The following is a 27,500-nucleotide window of genomic DNA, read 5'->3' as shown; positions in this document are numbered from 1 at the left end:
CCAGGGTTGTGGGTTCGATTCCCACGGGGGACCAGTACGGATTTTTTTTTAATGAAATGTATGCATTCACTACTGTAAATCGCTCTGGATAAGAGCGTCTGCTAAATGACTAAAATGTAAAAGACAGACAGAAAAAGACATACAGTCAAAAGTTTGGACACACCTACTCATTCAAGGGATTTTTATTTTCTTCATTGTAGAATAATAGTGAAGACATCAAAACTATGAAATAACAGATATGGAATCATGTAGTAACCAAAAAAGTGTTAAACAAATGTTATATTTGAGATTCTTCAAAGTAGCCACCCTTTGCCTTGATGACAGCTTTGCACACTCTTAGTATTCTCTCAACCAGCTTCATGAGGTAGTCACCTTGAATGCATTTCAATTAACATTTGTGCCTTATTAAAAGTTAATTTAAGGAATTTCTTTACTTCTTAATGTATTTGAGCCAATCAGTTGTGTTGTGACAAGGTAGGGGTGGTATACAGAAGATAGCCCTATTTGGTAAAAGACCAAGTCCATATTATGGCAAGAACAGCTCAAATAAGCAAAGAGAAAGGACAGTTACTTTAAGTCAATCAGGAACATTTCAAGAACTTTGAAAGTTTCTTCCAGTGCAGTTGCAAAAACCATGAAGCGCTATGATAAAACTGGCTCTCACGAGGACCGCCATAGGAAAGGAAGACCCAGAGTTACCTCTGCTGCAAAGGATACATTCATTAGAGTTAACAGCCTCAGATTGCAACCCTAGATAAATGCTTCACAGAGTTCAAGTAACAGAGACATCTCAACATCAACTGTTTAGAGGAGACTGCATGAATCAGGCCTTCATGGTCGAATTGCTGCAAAGAAACCAATACTAAAGGACACCAATAAGAAGAGGAGACTTGCTTGGGCAAGAAGAAGAGACTTGTTTGGGCCAAGCAATGGACACGAACAATGGACATTAAACAGGTGGAAATCTGTCCTTTGGTCTGATGAGTCCAAATTGTAGATTTTTGATTCCAACCGCTGTGTCTTTGTGAGACGCAGAGTAGGTGAACGGATGATCTCTGAATGTGTGGTTCCCACCGTGAAGCATGGAGGAGGAGGTGTGATGGTGTGGGGGTGCTTTGCTGGTGACACTGTCATTGATTTATTTAGAATTCAAGGCACATTTAACCAGCATGGATACCACAGCATTCTGCAGCGATACGCCATCCCATCTGGTTTGAGCATAGTGGGACTATCATTTGTTTTTTGACAGGACAATGACCCAATACACCTCCAGGCTGTGTAAGGGCTATTTGACCAAGAAGGAGCATGATGGAGTGTGTGTGTGTGTGTGTGTGTGTCTCCAGGAGGATCATAGTGTGTGTTGCTCCAGGAGGAACATTGTGTGTGTCTCTCCAGGAGGATCATTGAGCGTGTGTCTCCAGGAGGATCATTGTGTGTGTGTTTTCAGGAGGATCATTGTGTGTGTGTTTTCAGGAGGATCATTGTGTGTGTGTCTCCAGGAGGATAATTGTGTGTGTGTCTCCAGGAGGATCATTGTGTGTTTCCAGGAGGATAATTGAGTGTGTGTCTCCAGGAGGATCATTGTGTGTTTCTCCAGGAGGATCATTGTGTGTTTTCAGGAGGATCATTGTGTTTCTCCAGGAGGATCATTGTGTGTCTCTCTAGGAGGATCATTGTGTGTCTCTCTAGGAGGATCATTGTGTTTCTCCAGGAGGATCATTGTGTGTCTCTCCAGGAGGATCATTGTGTGTCTCTCTAGGAGGATCATTGTGTGTCTCTCTAGGAGGATCATTGTGTGTCTCTCCAGGAGGATCATTGTGTGTCTCTCCAGGAGGATCATTGTGTGTCTCTCTAGGAGGATCATTGTGTTTCTCCAGGAGGATCATTGTGTGTCTCTCTAGGAGGATCATTGTGTGTCTCTCTAGGAGGATCATTGTGTGTCTCTCCAGGAGGATCATTGTGTGTCTCTCTAGGAGGATCATTGTGTGTCTCTCCAGGAGGATCATTGTGTGTCTCTCCAGGAGGATCATTGTGTGTCTCTCTAGGAGGATCATTGTGTGTCTCTCCAGGAGGATCATTGTGTGTCTCTCCAGGAGGATCATTGTGTGTCTCTCTAGGAGGATCATTGTGTGTCTCTCCAGGAGGATCATTGTGTGTCTCTCCAGGAGGATCATTGTGTGTCTCTCTAGGAGGATCATTGTGTGTCTCTCCAGGAGGATCATTGTGTGTCTCTCCAGGAGGATCATTGTGTGTCTCTCTAGGAGGATCATTGTGTTTCTCCAGGAGGATCATTGTGTGTCTCTCCAGGAGGATCATTGTGTGTCTCTCCAGGAGGATCATTGTGTGTCTCTCTAGGAGGATCATTGTGTTTCTCCAGGAGGATCATTGTGTGTCTCTCTAGGAGGATCATTGTGTTTCTCCAGGAGGATCATTGTGTGTCTCTCCAGGAGGATCATTGTGTTTCTCGAGGAGGATCATTGTGTGTCTCTCCAGGAGGATCATTGTGTGTCTCTCTAGGAGGATCATTGTGTTTCTCCAGGAGGATCATTGTGTGTCTCTCTAGGAGGATCATTGTGTGTCTCTCCAGGAGGATCATTGTGTGTCTCTCTAGGAGGATCATTGTGTTTCTCCAGGAGGATCATTGTGTGTCTCTCTAGGAGGATCATTGTGTGTCTCTCCAGGAGGATCATTGTGTGTCTCTCCAGGAGGATCATTGTGTGTCTCTCCAGGAGGATCATTGTGTGTCTCTCTAGGAGGATCATTGTGTGTCTCTCTAGGAGGATCATTGTGTGTCTCTCCAGGAGGATCATTGTGTGTCTCTCCAGGAGGATCATTGTGTGTCTCTCTAGGAGGATCATTGTGTTTCTCCAGGAGGATCATTGTGTGTCTCTCTAGGAGGATCATTGTGTGTCTCTCCAGGAGGATAATTGTGTGTGTGTTTCCAGGAGGATCATTGTGTTTCTCTAGGAGGAACAGTGCTAAGCTATGCTGCTGTCAGAGGTCATCTCCATCATCTATATTAATGAGCTTTATCATTAGACAGCTCTGTGCCGTAATCCAATATGGGACGACACACACACATGCACACACACATACACATACAACCCCTACTGCCCAGCACAGGGACTGAGCCTCAGTGAGCCCAGGCCTTAAACCACCCACTGGAAGGCAATTAAGAGTTTAACCTGGATGCAGCCTGGAGAATCCAGAGAGAGACTCCTCAGTCGCCAGTCAAATAGAGCAGGACACAGCAGAAAGAGATAGTTGCAGGAGAGATGGAGAGGTTGTGGAGAGAGGAAGAAAGAGAGAGGAAGAGAGACGGACACAGAGAGAGAGAAAAGGAGAGAGACAAAGAGAGATGGAGAGGGTGTGGAGAGAGGAAGAAAGAGAGAGAGAGGGAGAGGGAGAGAGAGGGAGAGGGAGAGAGAGGGAGAGAGCGAGAGAGACAGACACGAGAGAGAGAAAAAGAGAGAGAGACAGAGAGAGAGAGAGATGGAGCGATATTCGACAGAGAAAGAGAGCAGAATCAACAAGGATGGGACAAGAGTCAGAAGAAGAGGTTGAGCGAGTTGGAGCGAGGGAGCGGGGGTAGAGAGATAGAGATAGGTAGAGAGAGATAGAGATAGATAGAGAGCAGCAGCACTAGGCTAAGCTCAGTGCAGTCAGAGTACACAGCATCGCCTGGCTGAGAGAAAGGTCATCCCCTCATCCTCTCCAAGGACTTCCTTAAATAAAGTCTCCTATCCTGCACTTTCCTGAGCAAACAACCTCCTCCGTTCTTTATTAACTAAATATGAGCCACTCTGACCGGGGGACAAAAATTCAATATTTTCCACACCAAATATTTAAACCAAGCAAATAAACAGATAAATAAATAGACCTCCCCTGCTGACGGAGGAGGACGGCCAGCCCTCTGGATGTAATTTGACGGCCCAGTTATTTGGAGGGCCAGAGCCCACAGCTACTCATTTGAGGACCTGTCAATCAAAGCAAGAGCGAAAAGCGACGCCGGTGTTGTTGCCTTAGAGGTGTGTATGAAAGGTGTGTGTGTGTTTTTGTGCGTGTTGTCACACAACACACACACACACACACACACACACACACACACACACACACACACACACACACACACACACACACACACACACACACACACACACACACACACACACACACACACACACACACACACATCCTTCTTCAAGGTTGGAGCAGATAAGGTGAACGTCTCTCTTTATGAATACATCACACCATCCCCCCTCCTCTCCTCCCTCTCTCCTCTCCTCCTCTCATCCTCCCCTCCTCTCCTCCCTCTCTACTCTCCTCCTCGCATCCCCCCTCCTCTCCTCCCTCTCTCCTCTCCTCCTCGCATCCCCCCTTCCACTCCTCCCTCTCTCCTCTCCTCCTCTCATCCCCCCTCCTCTCCTCCCTCTCTCCTCTCCTCCTCTCATCCCCTCCTCCTCTCCTCCCTCTCTCCTCTCCTCCTCTCATCCCCCCCTCCTCTCCTCCCTCTCTCCTCTCCTCCTCTCATCCTCTCCTCCTCTCCTCCCTCTCTACTCTCCTCCTCGCATCCCCCCTCCTCTCCTCCCTCTCTCCTCTTCTCCTTGCATCCCCCCTCCTCTCCTCCCTCTCTCCTCTCCTCCTCTCATCCCCCCCTCCTCTCCTCCCTCTCTCCTCTCCTCCTCGCATCCCCCCTCCTCTCCTCCCTCTCTCCTCTCCTCCTCTCATCCCCTCCTCCTCTCCTCCCTCTCTCCTTTCCTCCTCTCATCCCCCCCTCCTCTCCTCCCTCTCTCCTCTCCTCCTCGCATCCCCCTCTCTGGGCCACCTATCAAAACATCTTAATGCTGGCCTAATAGCCGGAGCCTTCATCGCGTTGTGTTCGCTGTCCAGGAGATGCATTAAACATGATGACCGTGAGAGAGAAGAGAGGTGCAGCGGCAGAAAAAGTGACATGTCTCGGCTAATTCCACCCGGCTGATTAAGTTTTAAACGTCAGGTCCGTCCTCTCTGGGGAGACTCACAACACTTTTAGCTTCTTTTTTTCTCATCTAAAAAGAGGATGAGAATTGCTTGGCTAAGGCTGTTTTCTCTCTCTCTCTGGCCAGCCCGTCAGGCAGGCACGGAGGAAGAGGCCAGTGACATCAAACAGGCATATTAGATGAGATGTATACTGAACAAAAATATAAACCCAACATGCAACAACATTCAAAGTTTTTAATGAGTTGCAGTTCATATAAGAAAAGAAGTCAATTGAAATAAATTAATTAGGCCCTAATCTATGAATTTCACATGACTGGGCAGGGATTTACATTTACATTTTAGTCATTTAGCAGACACTCTTATCCAGAGCGACTTACAGTAGTGAATGCATACATTTCATACATTTTTTTTTTTCTGTGCTGGCCCCCCGTGGGAATCGAACCCACAACCCTGGCGTTGCAAACACCATGCTCTACCAACTGAGCTACAGGGAAGGCAATATACCGTAGCCATGGGTGGGCCTTGGAGGGAATAGGCCCACCCACTTGGCAGCCAGGCCCTGCCAATCAGAATGAGTTTTTCCCCACAAAAGGGCTTTATTACAGACACAAATACCCCCCTCAGACAATCCCGCAGGTGAAGAAGCCAGATATGGAGGTCCTGGGCTGGCGTGGTAACATGTGGTCTGTGGTTGTGAGGCCTGTTGTATGTACTGACAAATTCTCTAAAACGACGTTGGAGGCAGCTTAGGGTAGAGAAATGAACATTTAATTATCTGGCAACAGCTCTGGTGGACATTCCTTCAGTCAGCATGCCAACTGCACGCTCCCTCAAAACTTGAGACATCCGTGGCATTGTGTTGTGTGACAAAACCGCACATTTGAAAGTGGCCTTTAATTGTCCCCAGCACAAGGTGCACCTGTGTAATGATCATGCTGATTAATGAGAAATGCTCACTAACAGGGATGTAAACAAATTTGTGCACAAAATTTGAGAGAAATAAGCTTTGTGTGCATATGGAAAATGTCAGGGATTTTTAATTTCAGCTCAAGAAACATGGGACCAAAACTTTACATGTTGCATTTATATTTTTGTTCAGTGTAGATGATGACTCAATTATGCCTGGCTTCTCATTGCTGTGCTATCTTGGCATAAGTAAATAGAGCCATTCTAATCCCACTAATATGGATGGCAGAGTGCTAACTAGGCTAACACCGCTATCTAGGCTAACACCGCTAACTAAGCTAACACCGCTAACTAGGCTAACACCGCTAACTAGGTTAACGCCGCTAACTACCGTAAATTCCGGACTATAAGCCGCAACTTTTTTCCCAGGCTTTGAACCTCGCAGCTTAAACAATGACGCGGCTAAAAAACGCATTCTGTGACGTGCTCAGTTTTTTGGCGGCATGAAGCTTTCATTAGACCAATGAAATTGCCGAACGGGTTAAGGTCAAACAACTTTTTTGTTTACTGTTTAGATTAAATCGAGCGCTCTCAAACTTCCCATCATTCTGATTACGGTAGTCATTTTGTCACCCTCATCATGGCAAAGACACGGAGAAATGCATATGATGCAACTTTCAAGTTGAAGGCGATTGATCTGGCTGTTGGAAAAGGAAATAGAGCTGCTGCACGGGAGCTTGGTCTTAATGAGTCGATGACAAGACGTTGGAAACAGCAGCGTGAGGAATTGACTCAGTGCAAAAAGACAACTAAAGCTTACTGCTAATTTTTTATTTTTTGTTACAAGCCGTGTTTCGTTAAAGCCTATTTATTTTTGTTACAAGCCGTGTTTCGTTAAAGCTTACTTATTTTTGTTACAAGCCGTGTTTCGTTAAAGCCTGTGTAAAGTTGATTTGTTTCAATGTACCGGTAGGCTTATTTATGTTCAAAATATATATATGTTTTAAATTCAGTGGGTGTGGCTTATATTCAGGTGCGCTTAATAGTCCGGAAATTACGGTAGACTAACACCGCTAACTAGGCTAACACCGCTAACTAGACTAACACCGCTAACTAGACTAACACCGCTAACTAGGTTAACACCGCTAACTAGGCTAACACCGCTAACTAGGCTAACACCGCTAACTAGGCTAACACCGCTAATTAGGTTAACGCGCTAAGGAAGTGAGACAGAAATAAGCACAAACAACTCAGGGGAATCGGGCTCAAAAAGAAGCTGTGAATCTGAATGAGAGAGGAGAGGGAAGTAGTGGAGGTCTCTCTGGCCCTCAGACAGGCAGAGCCAAGAGGAAAAGCTTGTCAAGCTGAAGACTAAGAGTGGTGACCAGAGTGATGGAAATGGTAATGTTTTGGAGCAGCAGGCCTCTGGAGCTAAGGGCTGGTCCAGGGCTGGACATGTCCACTGAAGACCCAGCCGGGGAGTTGAGGAAAAAGTGGGTCAGAGGACTTCAGAGCCACTAGTGAAGATCAAGGCTGGAGAGAGAGAGGCCCTGTAGGACAGACAGGCTGGTGACCAGAGCCAGGCCACAGCAGTGTCCCACGAACATCATATATGCTACATATATGCCCCCCCCCCCTCCACACACACACACACACACACACACACACACACACACACACACACACACACACACACACACACACACACACACACACACACACACACACACACACACACACACACACACACCTTGCCCTCTGGAACTCATTAAAGCCAATAAGCTCTTGCGATCAACAACAACACTTAACTTAGACTCCCACAAACAGTGCTACCACATTCATCCTAATACTTACTGAACTGAGTGCTTGTGAAGCTGTTAGAAGCCATACAGACCCACACACAGACGATGTGAAGTCTAGGGGATGGTTTGTTTTACTTTGAAAAGAGGTTTTGGAATTCAGCAACCCATCTGACCCTGTTGGGTCTTGCAAGGCTGGTAACACTGCTGGGGGTGGAAGAGAGACGTGTGTGTGTGTGTGTGTGTGTGTGTGTGTGTGAGTGTACAGAGGGCCTATCTGCTAATGAGCTGGTAGACAGAGCTTATGGTTTTGACTGGCCCTCTCATTCCGTTAGCAGAGAAACAGGACCTGTATTATGTGCTGATCATGTGGAGGCTCGAGGCTCCCCTGTTTCTCTACCTGCCTCAGTAGTCTAATGCTTCTGGGCCTAGCATTGGAACATGGAGGGGCTGCTCTGGGGAGCTATTGTCACAGACTATAACCCACTCATCAGTCAAGTCAGGAGAGGAGAGGCTGAATGGATAAGGCAGACGATGAAGAACAAACAAAAGTCAGTGAAGATGTTGAAATATCTTCTCCATGAGGAAAAAGGATTGATGGAGATGAAAACAAAGCATGAGCTGTTTTGTACATGAACGTACTGGGAAGAGAGATCATTTATTGCATTGGAAATCACAGCAAATTTAGCATGACAAATTTACCACTGCAATTTTTAAGGCCATGATTTTGGTACAAATAAAGCATTACATTTTACAGTATGTCATCAATTAGCTAGAATAGGTCAATAAGTCAATGTTGTGTCGTTGTGTTGACCAGTGCTGGTCTCTGTCATTGATAAATGATCATGGGCCAGCCCACTGCTGACAGAGACCTCTGAGTAGTGATACCATCTACCCCTGACTCCTACTATTACTACTGCCTAGGGCCACCAACCAGCATACAGACCATGTGCACGCACACACAAACACTCCCTTCCAAACCCCCCTTTCATCCAAACCCCCCTTTCATCCAATCACTGACCACCCACCCACCCACCCACCCACCCACACACACACACACGTGAAAGGGATATGACCCCAAACCGATACTTTCCACAACACACACCTGGTTATTTTGTCTTCCCTGCCACCTATTGTTGGCTTAATTGAGGCTGGGTTGGTCTGTTGCCTGCTGACCTGGCCAGAACAATGCATACCTGTGCCTCCCCTCTAGCACAATGTCTCTTCAAGTGGGACCGTTTCCCAGCAGCCCTGGGGCCCGGCCAGGCAGGGGGACAGTATATACCCAGCTAGGCCCATCCATCACTCAGTCACTCAGCCACTACAGGAAGTAGTTAACATGGCCAACCTATGGGGCTGTTGGACAGGGGAAAACACACAGAACAATGGCCATACTTCATCATCATCAAACCCCACGTACATCAATCAATCAGTCTGGTGTGTTTGCTCAACTAATTCAGCCGGTTCACTCTTGGATCAGGGAGGGAGGGAGGGGGTGAGAGAGAGATAGAGAGAGGATGATAATGTTAGTGTTTTGTTCTTCTACATAGAGTCATTGTTAGATCCCACTGAGGTGGTGGGTATCACTATACATGGGTGGTTACCTCAGTACTATACTACATGGAGCTAGCTGTATCTAGGCCAGGGTTAAGGGTTGAGAGTGTGCATGGCCTTAGGTAGTTGGGTAGAGCCAGGTAGAGCAGTGAGACAGGTCTCCATGGTTGTAACTTAGCTACAGTAGACTCTTTCCTCAGCTTGGCTGGGCTTGTGGCTTCAACTGACTGTGTAAACCCAGCAGGCCCTTCATGGCGGGAGAGGCCTATAAACCTGCATATGGGTGTATTATTATTTTATGAGTAATTATTCAGTTAAAAAGGCCTTTCTACACACCGGTAGTGTGAAAGAGCAGCCCTTACATTTAGCTATAGAGACAACCAGTTCCAATTATAACTACTGTTCAAAATATGAACTTTTATTGACTGTGTTCATTACTAAATGAAATAAATACACAGAAGAAATACTCTTCTCGTTTAATGTCTAAGAAATATACAGTCACGTACAGTACATCATAGTAGAGAGAGCAAGCTAGAGTAGGAGAGACACAATGGCCCGTCTATCTGCCTTACAGAGACATGGCTAGGGCTGGGACGGCCTGGCAGAGTAAGTCGATGTACAGAGTGGCCTGAAACCGAGGGGTTAGTTGTGCTGCAGACACACTTGGGCTAATTTGTTTGCCAGTGAAATAGGCTAAAGAGGCCAGTAAATAACAGGAGTTGTACAGATGGCTGCCAGGGCATCCCATCTATCTGGCAGGGAGAGAGAGAGGCCAGGCGGTGACAGGGCATGCAGGCCAGAGAACTGTAACTCACACTCACCTGACAAATGAGTCTCAATTCACTGCTCAAATACACTCCGCGAAAAGGTAAAACACATTTAGATAGCCGAATCACACAACCTGGTAAATGGAATGTGTACATGTGTAAATGTGCATGCACGCACAATAGCACAGGCACACACAAATACACACACGGACACACAGACACGTGGCGAGGCCAAAGTGGGATACAGTGCGATGATGAACATGATGCAGGAGCCTTGGACACAACAGAGAGCACCACACAGAGAGCACCACACAGAGAGCACCACACAGAGAGCAGAGGGTCATAAAACACTGCCTTGGTTTATTTACTGCTTTCCTAAATCTTCAGACAGACAAGCTGAGCTGTGAAACACAGAGCACATAGTTGTTCAACTCAACAATACAGCCAGTATACAATCTCAACCAACATACAAAAAGATTAAGCAAGAGAACAACATTTTGGCAACCGTTAACATTTGAAATTGGAAAAACTTCCAGAAGTAAAAAACTATTTTTAGAAGTGCATTTTTAACACTATATATCAGTTCTACTTCCTGTTGATATAGATAGATATATAAAGAAATTGGTAACACTTCAGTTGAACTGAACACCATGATCTCTTCATAACCCTTCATAAAAATGTCCTGACCATGTTATAAAGCTTCATACCACGAGCCATAACTTGTCAACACATGCCATAAAGCTTCAGTTATGACAATGACACAAGCTATGAAGCGTTATGACATGTTTACAACATTGTTATAAAGGTATTATGGTGGCTAGTTCAAATAAAGCAGGGCTGCCCAACTGGTGGCCGACGGGGGGGGGTTTATTTGGTCCCCAAGTTTTCTAAGCAAAAAAATAATAAAATGAGAATAACTTATTATAATTCCCAAGTATTCCCACGCATAATAGAGAGACAATTAATCGTGTACAAATGTAACCAAGGTTTGAAATGATTCCGTTTTAGTCAAATATTATATCTGTTTGGGCTTCTTGGGGTCAATTTACAGTCTACAAATATTTGTATTTCATCCCGAGGCTGAATCTAGTTGATGATCCCTGAAATAAAGTGTTACCAAGAAATAAAAAAGAAGGCTGCTCTGCTTGGCTATGACAACAATCCCATTTCCACCCATAGCTTCTCTTTCCTGGCTGGTTTTGTCAGAAGCCGTGGATCTGAGTTTCTGGCCTGCAGCGCTACAGGGAAAGTGGTGCTCTACACGCTTTAAGACTAATTAAAAGCCATTGAAAAGCTGCAATTATGAAGAGAGAGTGGCAGTTGGGATGGGGATCCTTCTATCAGCCACACATTATAGTAGCTGTCTGCCTGGGCTGCCTTTCAGCCCTACATAAACTGTCTGCCTGGGCTGCCTTTCAGACCTACAGTAGCTGTCTGTCTGGGCTGCCTTTCAGACCTACAGTAGCTGTCTGCCTGGGCTGCCTTTCAGACCTACAGTAGCTGTCTGCCTGGGCTGCCTTTCAGACCTACAGTAGCTGTCTGTCTGGGCTGCCTTTCAGACCTACAGTAGCTGTCTGTCTGGGCTGCCTTTCAGTCCTACAGTAGCTGTCTGCCTGGGCTGCCTTTCAGACCTACAGTAGCTGTCTGCCTGGGCTGCCTTTCAGACCTACAGTAGCTGTCTGTCTGGGCTGCCTTTCAGACCTACAGTAGCTGTCTGCCTGGGCTGCCTTTCAGACCTACAGTAGCTGTCTGCCTGGGCTGCCTTTCAGACCTACAGTAGCTGTCTGTCTGGGCTGCCTTTCAGACCTACAGTAGCTGTCTGCCTGGGCTGCCTTTCAGACCTACAGTAGCTGTCTGCCTGGGCTGCCTTTCAGACCTACAGTAGCTGTCTGCCTGGGCTGCCTTTCAGACCTACAGTAGCTGTCTGTCTGGGCTGCCTTTCAGACCTACAGTAGCTGTCTGCCTGGGCTGCCTTTCAGCCCTTCATAAACTGTCTGCCTGGGCTGCCTTTCAGACCTACAGTAGCTGTCTGCCTGGGCTGCCTTTCAGACCTACAGTAGCTGTCTGCCTGGGCTGCCTTTCAGACCTACAGTAGCTGTCTGCCTGGGCTGCCTTTCAGCCCTTCATAAACTGTCTGCCTGGGCTGCCTTTCAGACCTACAGTAGCTGTCTGCCTGGGCTGCCTTTCAGACCTACAGTAGCTGTCTGCCTGGGCTGCCTTTCAGACCTACAGTAGCTGTCTGCCTGGGCTGCCTTTCAGACCTACAGTAGCGGTCTGCCTGGGCTGCCTTTCAGCCCTACAGTAGCTGTCTGCCTGGGCTGCCTTTCAGACCTACAGTAGCTGTCTGTCTGGGCTGCCTTTCAGCCCTTCATAAACTGTCTGCCTGGGCTGCCTTTCAGACCTACAGTAGCTGTCTGCCTGGGCTGCCTTTCAGCCCTTCATAAACTGTCTGCCTGGGCTGCCTTTCAGCCCTACAGTAGCTGTCTGCCTGGGCTGCCTTTCAGTCCTACAGTAGCTGTCTGCCTGGGCTGCCTTTCAGCCCTTCATAAACTGTCTGCCTGGGCTGCCTTTCAGACCTACAGTAGCTGTCTGCCTGGGCTGCCTTTCAGACCTACAGTAGCTGTCTGCCTGGGCTGCCTTTCAGACCTACAGTAGCTGTCTGCCTGGGCTGCCTTTCAGACCTACAGTAGCTGTCTGTCTGGGCTGCCTTTCAGACCTACAGTAGCTGTCTGTCTGGGCTGCCTTTCAGACCTACAGTAGCTGTCTGCCTGGGCTGCCTTTCAGACCTACAGTAGCGGTCTGTCTGGGCTGCCTTTCAGACCTACAGTAGCTGTCTGCCTGGGCTGCCTTTCAGACCTACAGTAGCTGTCTGCCTGGGCTGCCTTTCAGACCTACAGTAGCTGTCTGCCTGGGCTGCCTTTCAGACCTACAGTAGCTGTCTGCCTGGGCTGCCTTTCAGCCCTTCATAAACTGTCTGCCTGGGCTGCCTTTCAGACCTACAGTAGCTGTCTGCCTGGGCTGCCTTTCAGACCTACAGTAGCTGTCTGCCTGGGCTGCCTTTCAGACCTACAGTAGCTGTCTGCCTGGGCTGCCTTTCAGACCTACAGTAGCTGTCTGCCTGGGCTGCCTTTCAGCCCTACAGAGCAGACTAGAGACAGGCCTGCAGACAGAGGCCTGCCTACTAGAACCTAGAGGCCTACTAGACTCTGATGTCCTTTCCTCTCTAACACAAACATCTCCCAGCCCCGATACAGGCCCTATCCCTATCATACTGCTTCACACATATACAATATCACATACTGTAAATACTGCAGTGACACACACACACACACACACACACACACACACACACACACACACACACACACACACACACACACACACACACACACACACACACACACACACACACACACACACACATCTTAGTAACACAAAGTCATGCCCTGTGAGATTCTGAACAAGAAAGTTGTGAAATACAGGAAGTGAATGGACATTAGGATACAACAGTATAATTAGAACAACATTGAATTAGAAACAGAAAGTATAAATGTACTACATATATAGGATTTTAATTTGATCACCCTGTTGTTGCAGGAAATGTCCTGCACTGCAGGAAATGCAAACATGTAGTGTATTCAAGGTTTAAAAGGATTTCTGAAGTTTGTAATTTCCACTTGAAAATGTCAGACTTGATTTGCCCTAAGTAAAAATATATCAACCCCTACAAAACTGTCCATTAATTATAATTTCCTGTTGCTGCAGGATAATTTTCCTGCTGTGAAAAACTGGTCAAATTAAGATCCTACATCTGTATGACTATTTGTCATATCCATACACAAAGCTGGTTAAATGTAGAAAAGAAACAGAACATTCATTGAAATAATACATTCCTACACATTCAGTTTTAATTCTGCAGGTTATCCACATTACCATTGTGAGACTAGTTCCAATATCAGCTATAGCATGTTAGCAAAGCACTACTCAGGGTTCCATCCTCATGTTGCAGCCATGTTGGGTCCATCCAAGCAAAGCTAGATGAGACTGGTTTGGGCAGGGTGGGGCGAGGTACAGGGTTAGGTGGGGTTCAGGGTGGGGAAGTGTACCCCCAGTGGAGGACGTTGACACCATCAGGAGTTGGTAGGTCCTGTTCTCCTCCTCTGTCCTCACGATAGAGGCTGTTCAGATGATAGGGTGACTCTCTTGCACTCTTCCTCCTTCTCTTTTCTTTGTGTCCCATCCATCACATCCTGACAGGGGGAAAGAAAACACAAGCCCAGTCATTCCTCCATCCCTCTATTCACAGCCCATCCAGTCACTCACTCCGTCTGTATGACACCAAGTCATTGAGATGTCAGAGTGCAGGCAGGGCCGGAACACGGCCACACACTGTAATTAACACACAGACTGAAGGAGCCAAAGTCTGCATTCCAAATGGCACCCTATTACCCTTATAGTGGGCTACTCTGGACCAGGGCCCATAGGTATCGGGTCAAATGGAGCGCGCTACATGGGGAATAGGATGCCATTTGGGAAACATCTAATGAGCCAAGCAGAGAGCCATGGTGGCTATGAAAAGGCCAGCGTACTGCAGAGTAATGTCTGCTGAGTTTAAATGCCAACAGGATGGGATAATTCAACTGTATTTATGACTAAGGAAGAGAACGGCTGACCAGAGAGGCAGCAGTTACAGAAAAGAGGGTGGTGGCAACACCACGTAGGTCTATGAAGGAGATGGTTAAGTATTGTTGTATGGTGACAGGACAATCAAGGAGCTACAGGGAGGTATGCAGACTCATATAAGTGAGTTATTTAAGTGTGTGTTTATGTGTTTCTGTGTGCCTGTTTCCGCTTATGTGTCTGCGACCGACCTCCAGAGGAGTGACTCCACCCTGTTGATGATGTCAGCCAGGTCAAAGGGCAGAGGCATGCTGGGGTCGTCGTCGGCCCAAAACGGCCGGTCCACGGGGGCCTCTTCTGGGGGCAGGGTCTGGGCCAGGCTGGAATGGCACCTAGAGGGACAGACAGGGACAGGAAATAACAGGACAGGTCAGACACTCCTCTGGACATAAATCACCTCCTATACAGACGCCACCATCATTACACATTGTTACACAGAAGCAATGTAAATCAACAGTGATGGTCCACTGTATAACAAAGCAAATGAGATCTGTATCTGACTGATAGTGAGTTTGAGCAGATCACACAATAACGGGAGGTAATTGTTGGGTGAGTGTGGAGTGTGTGTGGTGTGTTTTCTGTAAACACACAGGGAGGACCAATGTGTGTTTGACCAGGAGGCAGTAGGCTTGTGTTTCCTCTCCTGTTCTCTTTATGACTCCCAATTAGACTGGTTCCTATTAGACCCTGCAGGGTGTAGGGCTGTGTGTGTGTGTGTGTGTGTGTGTGTGTGTGTGTGTGTGTGTGTGTGTGTGTGTGTGTGTGTGTGTGTGTGTGTGTGTGTGTGTGTGTGTGTGTGTGTGTGTGTGTGTGTGTGTGTGTGTGTGTGTGTGTGTGTGTCTGGGGTAGGTAATTGATCTGTTTGAGAGGTGATGAGTCAGGAATGTTTTGTATGCAGCCCGACATGGGTGTGTGATCTGTGTGTGTTGTGGTTTAAACCGTCAATATGATGACAAAGCAACAGTATCCTCATAGTCCAGTGATTAATAGTAGTAGTAGTCTCTATGGGGGTGCCACAGGGTTCAATTCTTGGGCCAAGTCTTTTCTCTGTATACATCAATGATGTCGCTTTTGCTGCTGGTGAGTCTCTGATCCACCTCTACGTAGACGACACCATTCTGTATACTTCTGGCCCTTCTTTGGACACTGTGTTAACAACCCTCCAGACGAGCTTCAATGCCATACAATTCTCTTTCCGTAGCCTCCAACTGCTCTTAAACACTAGTAAAACTAAATGCATTCAACCGATCGCTGCCCGCACCTGCCCGCCCATCCAGCATCACTACTCTGGACGGTTCTTACTTAGAATATGTGGACAACTACCTAGGTGTCTGGTTAGACTGTAAACTCTCCTTCCAGACTCACATCAAACATCTCCAATCTAAAGTTAAATCTAGAATTGGCTTCCTATTTCGCAACAAAGCATCCTTCACTCATGCTGCCAAACATACTCTCGTAAAACTGACCATCCTACCGATCCTCGACTTCGGTGATGTCATTTACAAAATACAAAATAGCCTCCAATACCCTACTCAATAAACTGGATGCGGTCTATCACAGTGCCATCCGTTTTGTCACCAAAGCCCCATATACTACCCACCACTGCGACCTGTACGCTCTCGTTGGCTGGCCCTCGCTTCATACTCGTCGCCAAACCCACTGGCTCCAGGTCATCTACAAGACCCTGCTAGGTAAAGTCCCCCTTTATCTCCGCTCACTGGTCACCATAGCAGCACCCACCTGTAGCACGCGCTCCAGCAGGTATATCTCACTGGTCACCCCCAAAGCCAATTCCTCCTTTGGCCGTCTCTCCTTCCAGTTCTCCGCTGCCAATGACTGGAACGAACTGCAAAAATCACTGAAACTGGAAACACTTATCTCCCTCACTAGCTTTAAGCACCAGCTGTCAGAGCAGCTCACAGATCACTGCACCTGTACATAGCCCATCTATAATTTAGCCCAAACAACTACCTCTTCCCCTACTGTATTTATTTATTTATTTTGCTCCTTTGCACCCCATTATTTCTATTTCTACTTTGCACTTTCTTCCACTGCAAATCTACCATTCCAGTGTTTTACTTGCTATATTGTATTTACTTTGCCACCATGGCCTTTTTGCCTTTACCTCCCTTATCTCACCTCATTTGCTCACATTGTATATAGACTTATTTTTCTACTGTATTATTGACTGTATGTTTGTTTTACTCCATGTGTAACTCTGTGTTGTTGTATGTGTCGAACTGCTTTGCTTCATCTTGGCCAGGTCGCAATTGTAAATGAGAACTTGTTCTCAACTTGCCTACCTGGTTAAATATAGGTGAAATAAAAATAAAACATTTATGCTCCAGTCATTTTCACACCGCCAGATGGTTTCTCTGGAAAGCCCTCTCCTTTCATCCAGTCACAACAAGAGAGACAGATAGAGAAACAACCCTCTGATGTTAATACATGGTGTTTCTACAGTACTCTACTTTATATGATTAATGGATTATGACTTCTACTGTTTCCACCACCTAGTCTGTTGGATCAAAATGATACCGAAGCATCACGGTATGAGACGTCTCAGTAGGAATCAGTATTGTATTTACACAGGTGACTTAGTGGCAGTCTGGACTGTCAATGTAAATCTGTCTTCCATAGTGACAGATGAGGCTGACCCCTGACCTGGAAGTGAAGGAGGGGATGGGCGGGAGGGGCCAGTGGTGGTGGGGGGTTGTGGTCACAGTGTGTGTGTGTGTGTGTGTGTGTGTGTGTGTGTGTCACAGTTACTCCTTACTTCACTATCTCCTCCTCCTTCTGAAAAAGAAGCTGGTTGGTGTTCGACTCCCTGTCACCCTACCTCCCCCATCCCTACCCCAGGCATCCTGCTTCCCCCTGCCTCCCCACCCCCCTACAGGCTCTATGGTCCCTAACAGGGATGTGACGGGGAGGTTGTTAATGTGGCCAGGGAACAGGCAGTCCAGGCCGTCCCTGCCTCAATTGGCCGTTCTATATTTCAACCAAGGGCCACTTAATGCTGGAGTAGTTGTTCAGCTAAGTGGTACCATTCAGCTGTGGTCTAACCCTCTGATAGGTAGTGCATTACACCAAGAGGATGGTATTAACATACACCATCCACATATATCTTCCAGGCCTCAGATCAGAGGCCTGATCATAGAATGTGTTAACATGCTCTAAGTACCATTATGTAGCATATGACTTGATAAATAATAGGATCAGCTGACCTTGGGGCTGCGCGACAAGACATGGGTCTAAATGTTCTCATGATTTATTTAGGGGCAGAATTAAAGGAAGCGCCACTTCAGAGAGAGGACGACGGACACGCCAGGCATAAATATAGAACTGGATGAAAAGAGTCACAGACACACAGAGAATAGAGATACGCATCACAGGCACACATTCTGCTTACATCAGCGGACCGACACCAAAGGCCATGGGAACACAAATTAACTATTCATGTTAGACTGGTACAATAGAAAACACTGGCCTCTTTTCTGCTGTCCTGAACAAGGATATGAAGATAGACAGTGTAAATATGTGGTGAAGTTCATTATGTAGTAATACTGTACTCATCTGACAAAGAATCTAACCGTATTAAACTGGAATGGAGAGATCTTATTTAACCAGAGATGCAGTAGTTATGAGGATGACAGTTGTGTCAAATATAAAAAGAGGCAAGGACATTCAACCCACCACCTCCAATAGCTGCAAATACCACACCTTCACTTAACCGCTAAAATGGAATGAAATAATTCAATATCTAGTCTGGTACCTTAAACTCTCACAGAAATGCATTGTGAGCCACAGCACTATACACATTCTCACAAATCACCACTTTCCCCTGGGAAAACAGTACCTTAAAGGTAAGGTCAAAGACAAAGAGGAGGGAGAGAGGGATGGAGAAAGAGAGGCAGAGCTAGAGGACTAGGAGTGTGTTTGTGAGTCTCCAGTGTTCCAATGGATTAACCCTAGACAGATATGGGCTAACTATCCCATCTGGTGCTCTCTCGCTCACTCGCTCAGGAGAGATTGGCAATACAATCAGTCATTTCAATTTGCCCTGAAACCCTATAGCCCAGCAGGCCTGCTCAAATAGTATGTTAATGTGAAAGGAATCTGAGCTTCTATCGCCTTTTATTCCACAGAGGCCTTCTATAGTGCAGCCACACACTGCACTTGAACTGTTTTGTCTGGCTGCCTCCCAAAAGGCATCCTATTCCCCATATAGTGCACTACTTTTGATCAGAGTCCTTTAGCCCTGGTTCAAAGTAGTGCACTAAATAGTGAATAGGATGCCATTTGGGCTGCAAGGTCTGTGGCAAGGAGGGGGCTATAGGGCTCTAGCTGGCGAAGAAGCTCACCATAGGGCCCAGGCTCTGGCCCCACACTGCACTGCTCAAACTAACCACTTTAGCTAAAGTGAGTGTTAATTATGGACAGGCAAAGCAGTCAATAAAAGGTTAATGTAAAAGTCAAAGGATAAATTCCTTTAAGCATTGCATCATTCCACCATCTCCACGACCGACGCGGTGCTCGCAGGTCTCTCCTAATCAATACGTTTTACTGTAATGCGCTCCCCATCGATTTCCCCCTGGCTCAGCCCTCCCTCCTCTATTTCCCCCTGGCTCAGCCCTCCCTCCTCAGCCCACTCACTGCCCTGCCTGGTAAAGAAAGGAGAGGGAGAGAAAGAGAGGGGGAAGAAAAAGAAATCCATTGCTGCAAGTAAATAAAACGATTAACCTCTGCTTCACTTTGTGTTCTCTCTCTCTCTGTGTGTGTGTGTGTGTGTGTGTGTGTGTGTGTGTGTGTGTGTGTGTGTGTTGGGAGTGCATGGTTGGTCCAGGGATCAACATGATCAGCATCAGGAACCCTCCATCTCTCCACTAGCCATGTCATTGTGCTGAGTCCACTCCTGCAGCCAGGGCCATACATTAAAAGCCTCTCTGCTCTTAACAGGATGGAGATCCGCCTAATAGACAACATCAGTGCTTCCGGCTCATGCAATTACACTGATAAATGCCACGATTGTGTCAGGCCAAGTGAAAAAAAAGCAGGCTAACATAGATAGCAGACAACACTTATTGTGTTATTGCGACAGGAGATCATTTGTAACCACACATGGGAGTAAATGGAGACTGTTTGATAAAGACATTATGTAGGTAGGGTGGGGTTGCTGCCTGACGGAAATTACTTTTAAGGAGATGGGTTGTGATATCTCTCTCTTTGTGTGTGTGAGTGTGTGAGTGAGTGAGTGAGTGAGTGAGTGAGTGAGTGAGAGAGAGTGTGTGAGTGTGAGAGAGAGTGTGTGTGTGAGTGTGAGTGAGAGAGAGAGAGTGTGTGAGTGTGTAAGTGAGTGAGAGAGAGAGAAAGAGAGAGAGAGTGTGTGTGAGGGAGTGTGTGAGTGAGTGAGTGTGTGAGTGAGTGAGTGAGAGAGTGAGTAAATGAATGAGTGAGTGTGTGTGTGAGTGAGTGAGTGAGTGAGAGTGTGTGTGAGTGTGTAAGTGAGTGAGTGAGTGAGAGTGTGTGAGTGAGTGAGTGAGAGTGGGTGAGTGAGTGACAGAGAGAGAGTGTGTGTGAGTGTGAGTGAGAGAGAGAGAGTGTGTAAGTGAGTGTGAGAGAGAGAAAGAGAGAGAGAGTGTGTGTGAGGGAGTGTGTGTGAGTGAGTGTGTGAGTGAGTGAGTGAGTGAGTGAGAGAGTGAGTGAGAGAGTGAGTGAGAGAGTGTGTGAGTGAGTGAGAGTGTGTGAGTGAGAGTGTGTAAGTGAGTGAGAGTGTGTGAGTGAGTGAGAGAGAGAGAGTGTGTGTGAGTGTGAGTGAGAGAGAGAGTGTGTACGTGAGTGAGAGAGAGAGAGAAAGAGAGAGAGTGTGTGTGAGGGAGTGTGTGTGTGAGTGTGTGTGTGTGAGTGAGTGAGTGAGAGAGTGTGTGAGTGAGTGAGAGAGAGTGTGTGAGTGAGTGAGAGAGAGAGTGTGTGTGAGTGTGTAAGTGAGTGAGAGAGAGAGAGAGAGAGAGTGTGTGAGAGTGAGAGAGTGAGAGAGTGAGAGAGAGAGAGAGAGAGAGAGAGTGTGAGTGAGTGAGAGAGAGAGTGAGTGTGAGGGTGTAAGTGTGTGAGAGAGAGAGAGAGAGAGAGAGCGAGAGAGAGAGAGAGTGTGTGTGAGTGTGTGAGAGAGAGAAAGAGTGTGAGAGAGAGAGAGAGAGAGAGAGAGTGAGTGAGTGAGTGAGTGAGTGAGAGAGTGTGTGAGTGAGAGAGAGAGAGAGTGTGTGAGTGAGAGTGTGTGAGAGTGAGTGAGTGAGTGAGTGAGTGAGTGAGTGAGTGAGTGAGTGAGTGAGTGAGTGAGTGAGTGAGTGAGTGAGTGAGAAAGAGTGTGTGAGAGTGAGTGAGTGAGTGAGTGAGTGAGTGAGTGTGTGAGAGTGAGTGAGTGAGTGAGTGAGTGTGTGAGAGAGAGAGTGTGTGAGTGAGTGAGTGAGTGTGTGAGAGAGAGAGAGAGAAAGAGAGAGAGTGTGTGTGTGAGTGTGTAAGTGAGTGAGTGCTTGAGAGAGAGAGAGAGAGAAAGTGTGTGAGTGAGAGAGAGAGTGTGTGTGAGTGTGAGAGAGAGTGTGTGAGTGTGTGTGAGTGTGTAAGTGAGAGAGAGATAGAGAGAGTATTGAAATTTACATGTTTTTTAGAGTGAAGTACATCGGAAAAAAGCATAAGAAAACTGCAAGACCGAATAGGAGACAAAACAAGCAACAAACAAAGAAGATAGGCTTTTGAAAAAGTAACTATTTTTCATAAATTGTACAGTTATCTTAGCTAGCTGAATTGTTTACCAGTTGCTAAGCAGTTGCTAGGGACTCTCCTGGAAGAAGCTAGCTAGCTAACAAAGAATAACAAAATATCAAGTTAACAGAAGAAAATAAAGACAATATAAGGACAGAAGAAAAAGGACATCAAAGTGAAACAGTCCTCTAAAGACACAAGAGACAATAATACAAGAAACAACACTTATATTGCAACATTGTAGCCAACATCACCAGCGTTGCTATGGAAATTGTTTACCCACCAGACATCCAAACAGAGAAAGCTAAGAACATTTTCAAAGGTTTATTGATGGGACAGAACCATGAATGCCTGTTTGCAGATCTTACCAGTTGCAAAACAAGAGCAAATTTAATTTGTAATACCAAACGAGAGCACATATGGAAAAGGGTTATTTGCAACCTTCAAGAGGAGGACACTGTCCAAAAACTAAAAGAAGCGATGAAACAGTTCAGGGAGGAGAGCAGAGCAGAGCATCTATTGCTAAATTAGAAAGCAGAATGGACAAACTGAGTCAGACAAATGACGACCTCAGAGACCATCTGAGCACAACAAGAAAGGAGCTAGAACAAAGAGAGAGGTACATTGACACCCTCAACCAGCAGCGAGCCATTATGTCCTCTGCATGTAGAGAACATGTCCACCAGCTTGGCATAACACAAGCAGAACCTGAGACCAGCATGGCCTCCACCACCCAGCCTGATGACACTGCATCAGCCTACCAGTCTGCTCCAGCCCAGGTCAACCTACCAGCCACCCTGTCTGCCCCAGCCCAGGTCAGAATTACCAGCCTCCCAGTCTACTCCAGCCCAGGTCAGAATACCAGTCTCCCAGTCTGCTCCACCCAGGTCAGAATACCAGCCTCCGAGTCGGCTCCAGCCCAGGTCAGAATACCAGCCTCCCAGTCTGCTCCAGCCCAGGTCAGAATACCAGTCTCCCAGTCTGCTCCACCCAGGTCAGAATACCAGCCTCCAAGTCTGCTCCAGCCCAGGTCAGAATACCAGTCTCCCAGTCTGCTCCACCCAGGTCAGAATACCAGCCTCCCAGTCTGCTCCAGCCCAGGTCAGAATACCAGTCTCCCAGTCTGCTCCACCCAGGTCAGAATACCAGCCTCCGAGTCTGCTCCAGCCCAGGTCAGAATACCAGCCTCCCAGTCTGCTCCAGCCCAGGTCAGAATACCAGCCTCCCAGTCTGCTCCAGCCCAGGTCAGAATACCAGCCTCCCAGTCTGCTCCAGCCCAGGTCAGAATACCAGTCTCCCAGTCTGCTCCACCCAGGTCAGAATACCAGCCTCCAAGTCGGCTCCAGCCCAGGTCAGAATACCAGTCTCCCAGTCTGCTCCACCCAGGTCAGAATACCAGCCTCCCAGTCTGCTCCACCCAGGTCAGAATACCAGCCTCCCAGTCTGCTCCAGCCCAGGTCAGAATACCAGTCTCCAAGTCTGCTCCAGCCCAGGTCAGAATACCAGTCTCCCAGTCTGCTCCAGCCCAGGTCAGAATACCAGTCTCCCAGTCTGCTCCAGCCCAGGTCAGAATACCAGTCTCCCAGTCTGCTCCAGCCCAGGTCAGAATACCAGTCTACCAGTCTGCTCCAGCCCAGGTCAGAATACCAGTCTCCCAGTCTGCTCCAGCCCAGGTCAGAATACCAGTCTCCCAGGCTGCTCCACCCAGGTCAGAATACCAGTCTCCCAGTCTGCTCCAGCCCAGGTCAGAATACCAGTCTCCCAGTCTGCTCCACCCAGGTCAGAATACCAGCCTCCAAGTCTGCTCCAGCCCAGGTCAGAATACCAGTCTCCCAGTCTGCTCCACCCAGGTCAGAATACCAGCCTCCCAGTCTGCTCCAGCCCAGGTCAGAATACCAGTCTCCCAGTCTGCTCCACCCAGGTCAGAATACCAGCCTCCAAGTCGGCTCCAGCCCAGGTCAGAATACCAGTCTCCCAGTCTGCTCCACCCAGGTCAGAATACCAGTCTCCCAGTCTGCTCCACCCAGGTCAGAATACCAGCCTCCAAGTCGGCTCCAGCCCAGGTCAGAATACCAGCCTCCCAGTCTGCTCCACCCAGGTCAGAATACCAGCCTCCCAGTCTGCTCCAGCCCAGGTCAGAATACCAGTCTCCAAGTCTGCTCCAGCCCAGGTCAGAATACCAGTCTCCCAGTCTGCTCCAGCCCAGGTCAGAATACCAGTCTCCCAGTCTGCTCCAGCCCAGGTCAGAATACCAGTCTCCCAGTCTGCTCCAGCCCAGGTCAGAATACCAGTCTACCAGTCTGCTCCAGCCCAGGTCAGAATACCAGTCTCCCAGTCTGCTCCAGCCCAGGTCAGAATACCAGTCTCCCAGGCTGCTCCACCCAGGTCAGAATACCAGTCTCCCAGTCTGCTCCAGCCCAGGTCAGAATACCAGTCTACCAGTCTGCTCCAGCCCAGGTCAGAATACCAGTCTCACTGTCTGCTCCACCCAGACAATCACCCACAACTGCAATCCTTATTGATTCAAATGGGAAGTTCTTAGTCCAGGAAAGATGATTCCCTAGACACCAGGTGTATAAGTTCTGGTGTCCTACAACTGACAGTGCAATGCAGCTACTCAGTCAGACCAGGATTGACACCCCCGACAACATCATCATCCACACTGGCACAAACCACCTTCATGCCAAAGGTGAAAATGTATCTGGGGCAGTGAGAAGAGTGGCAGAACGGGCACAGGCTATGTTCCCAACAACCAATATAGTTGTGTCCACCCTCCTACCAAGAAAAGACTTCCCAGGACAGTTGATGGACAATATAAATCAACAGATCACTGTGGACTGAGCCTCACTGCTCAACGTCAGAACGGCTCACCACCCCACTCTGACATGTCAACACTTATACCATAATGTACATCTGGATCAGGACCGTATCAGAACCTTTGCCAAGGACCTAAAACATGCAACACTTGGCAGGGACCCACACACCTATCACCCCAGCAACAGAGGTCCCCCGCCCCACATTCTGAAACAACAGTAACTCCACCATCCCCAGGAGAAAAGAGCCAGACACGGCTTATTACAGCACAGCTCTACTAGACCAGGCCCAACACAGCACAGATTTACCAGACCAGACCCGCCTCAGGACAGCACGACTAGACCCGTCCCATCACAACACAGCTCTACTAGACCAGGCCCATCACAACACAGCTCTACTAGACCCGTCCCATCACAACACAGCTCTACTAGACCCGTCCCATCACAACACAGATCTACTAGACCAGGCCCATCACAACACAGCTCTACTAGACCCGGCCCATCACAACACAGTTCTACTAGACCCGGCCCATCACAACACAGATCTACTAGACCCGGCCCATCACAACACAGCTCTACTAGACCCGGCCCATCACAACACAGCTCTACTAGACCCGGCCCATCACAACACAGCTCTACTAGGCCTGGCCCATCACAACACAGCTCTACTAGACCAGGCCCATCACAACACAGCTCTACTAGACCAGGCCCATCACAACACAGCTCTACTAGACCAGGCCCATCACAACACAGCTCTTCTGGACCTGGCCCATCCCAACACAGCTCTGATCACTACTCCAGGGTCGGACAGAACCCTGTCCTTCAGAGAAGTACACCACATGATGCAGTCCACACCATGTATCATTCAGATCATCAGCCTACATATGCTGAGGTAACCTCTGGCAAAAGACACCTAGAACAATCAGAGATAGGAGAGGTGCGCCAACTACTGCAACTAATATGCAGACCCTTTGATTCTCACACACACACACACACACACACACACACACACACACACACACACACACACACACACACACACACACACACACACACACACACACACACACACACACACACACACACACACACACACACACACACACACACACACACACACACACAGGGTTGCAGATTGCATTGTACTTATTTTTTGTGCAATCCTTTTCCATTCTCATTCATTTGTTTACAACTATTCTTAATTTTATTGGCACCGGTATTATAGTAATGTATGTATGTATGTATGTATGTATGTATGTATGTATGTATGTATGTATGTATGTATGTATGTATGTATGTATGTATGTATGTATGTATGTATGTATGTATGTATGTATGTTATTATTTTGTTTTTTTCAATGTACTTTACTCAAACCAGTGAATATCACTTCTTGTAAATGAGATCATTAACTATCAGCTCTTGGAATATCCAGGGCCTATACTCTTCACATTTTGGTTATAAAACAACAAATCCAGAATTGATTAAAAACATCAAGGGACAGGACATCATAATCCTACTGGAAACATGGTGTCGTGGAGACATAGATACTCAGTGTCCCTCAGGCTATAGAAAAAGTTTACTACCATCAATCAAACATAAAAATGTTAAACGGGGCCGAGACTCAGGTGGAATCATCCTTTGGCATAAGCAGGACTTAGCACTGAATGAAATGAAAAAAGGTACCAGTCACATTTGGCAAAAACTTAACAAAAGGTACAATCTACTGTGACAATGATGTATACATATATGCAGCTTATGCTCGTCCTTCAGATTCACCATATTTTGATGATCAGTTTTTCGACAATCTCCACACAGAAATCATTACATTTCAGGCAGAGGGTAAAGTGCTTATTTGTGGAGATTTCAATGTGAGAACAGGTTCTGAGCCTGACTACACTGATGCGGGAGGTATCCACCACATATTTGGACACTCCTCCTTGTACAGTAGCCTTATTATAAATAATAGAAACAGTCCTGACCAAATACTGAACAAAAATGGGAAGGAGTGTATCTCTGTCGAGCCTTAGGCCTGTACATGCTTAATGGTAGAATCAGAGGGGACTCTTTAGGTCAGTTTACTTACTGCTCAGCTCTTGGGACAAGTGTAGTCGATTATGCCATCACTGACATCGACCCCTCCTCCATTAGTGCATTCACTGTCAGACCACAGACACCATTGTCAGATCACAGTCAGATCAACGTGTTTCTGAAGAAATTAACTGGCAATACTCATTAAAAAACAGCCCAATAAACTCTACAACATAAACCAATCCTACAGGTGGGCTCCAAACAGTGCAGAGAGATTCATTGAAACGTTGAACTCAAATGAAATGATGAACTCTATACAGTTTGTCAATAACTCACAATACCAAAACAATAAAGATGGTGTCAATTCGGCTACTCAAAACATCAACTGCATATTCCAAAAAGCAGCATCGAAAGCACATTTGAGAAAACCAAAGAAATGCAACATCAGAAACAAAAAACAAAATGGTTCTGATAAATGGTTTGATAGTGAATATAAAACAATTACAAAACACCTAAGACAAATGTCAAACGAAAAACATAAGCAGCAAAACAACCCAGAGCTACGATATGAATCCTTTGAAACTCTGAAACAGTATAAACAAACACTGAAACGCAAGAAATTGAATTATACCAACAAGACACTTGATGAAATTGAAAACGCAATTGACCAAAATCAGTCTGGGACATGTGAAACAATTTAAGCACAACAAAGCCACAAGAATTAGCCATACAAGATGTAGGAATTTGGAAAACGTATTTTGATAATCTATACAACAACATCCCACAAAAAGACTTACAACAGAACCAATTAGAAATTAAAGAAAAATTGAACATCCTTGAATCAGTCATTTAAAAACAACCAAAATCCATTAGATTACCCAATAACCCAACAAGAACTAAATGAAAAGCTCAAATCTATTAAATCAAAGAAGGCTTGTGGTCTAGACAACATCAGAAATGAAATGCTGAAAAACAGCACACCTGAGTTGCAAAATGCTGTGCATAAATTGTTCAACATGGTTTTAACTTCTGGCTGCTTCCCTGATGTCTGGAACCAGGGGCTCATCTCCCCTATCCACAAAAGTGGAGACAAATCAGACCCCAATAATTACAGGGGAATTTGCGTAAACAGTAACTTGGGAAAGGTTTTCTGTAGCATTTTGAATTCAAGAATTCAAACCTTTCTTCAAGAAAAAAATGTAATAAGTAAATGTCA

The 27,500-nt window shown here is 46.8% G+C and overlaps 1 protein-coding gene across 2 annotated transcripts in view; it reads right to left on the bottom strand.

Annotated features, from left to right (window-relative positions):
* Positions 1-10,339: 10,339 nt before the first annotated feature.
* The window catches only part of LOC106587580 (alpha-ketoglutarate-dependent dioxygenase FTO), a 164,008-nt gene continuing 146,847 nt past the window's right edge, over positions 10,340-27,500 (bottom strand). For both annotated transcript variants that reach the window (XM_045689310.2, XM_045689311.2), the window contains exons 9-10: positions 14,878-15,018; positions 10,340-14,256 (exon numbers count right to left, since the gene is read on the bottom strand). In XM_045689310.2, the coding sequence (XP_045545266.2) occupies positions 14,250-14,256; positions 14,878-15,018 (148 nt within the window). In that variant the 3' untranslated portion in view covers positions 10,340-14,249. The remainder of the gene's footprint in view (positions 14,257-14,877; positions 15,019-27,500) is intronic.

The sequence above is a fragment of the Salmo salar genome, chromosome 11 (genome assembly GCF_965601325.2).
Source record: "Salmo salar chromosome 11, fSalSal1, whole genome shotgun sequence".
Lineage (NCBI taxonomy): Eukaryota > Metazoa > Chordata > Actinopteri > Salmoniformes > Salmonidae > Salmo > Salmo salar.
This window is presented reverse-complemented; position numbering and strand designations above follow the sequence as displayed.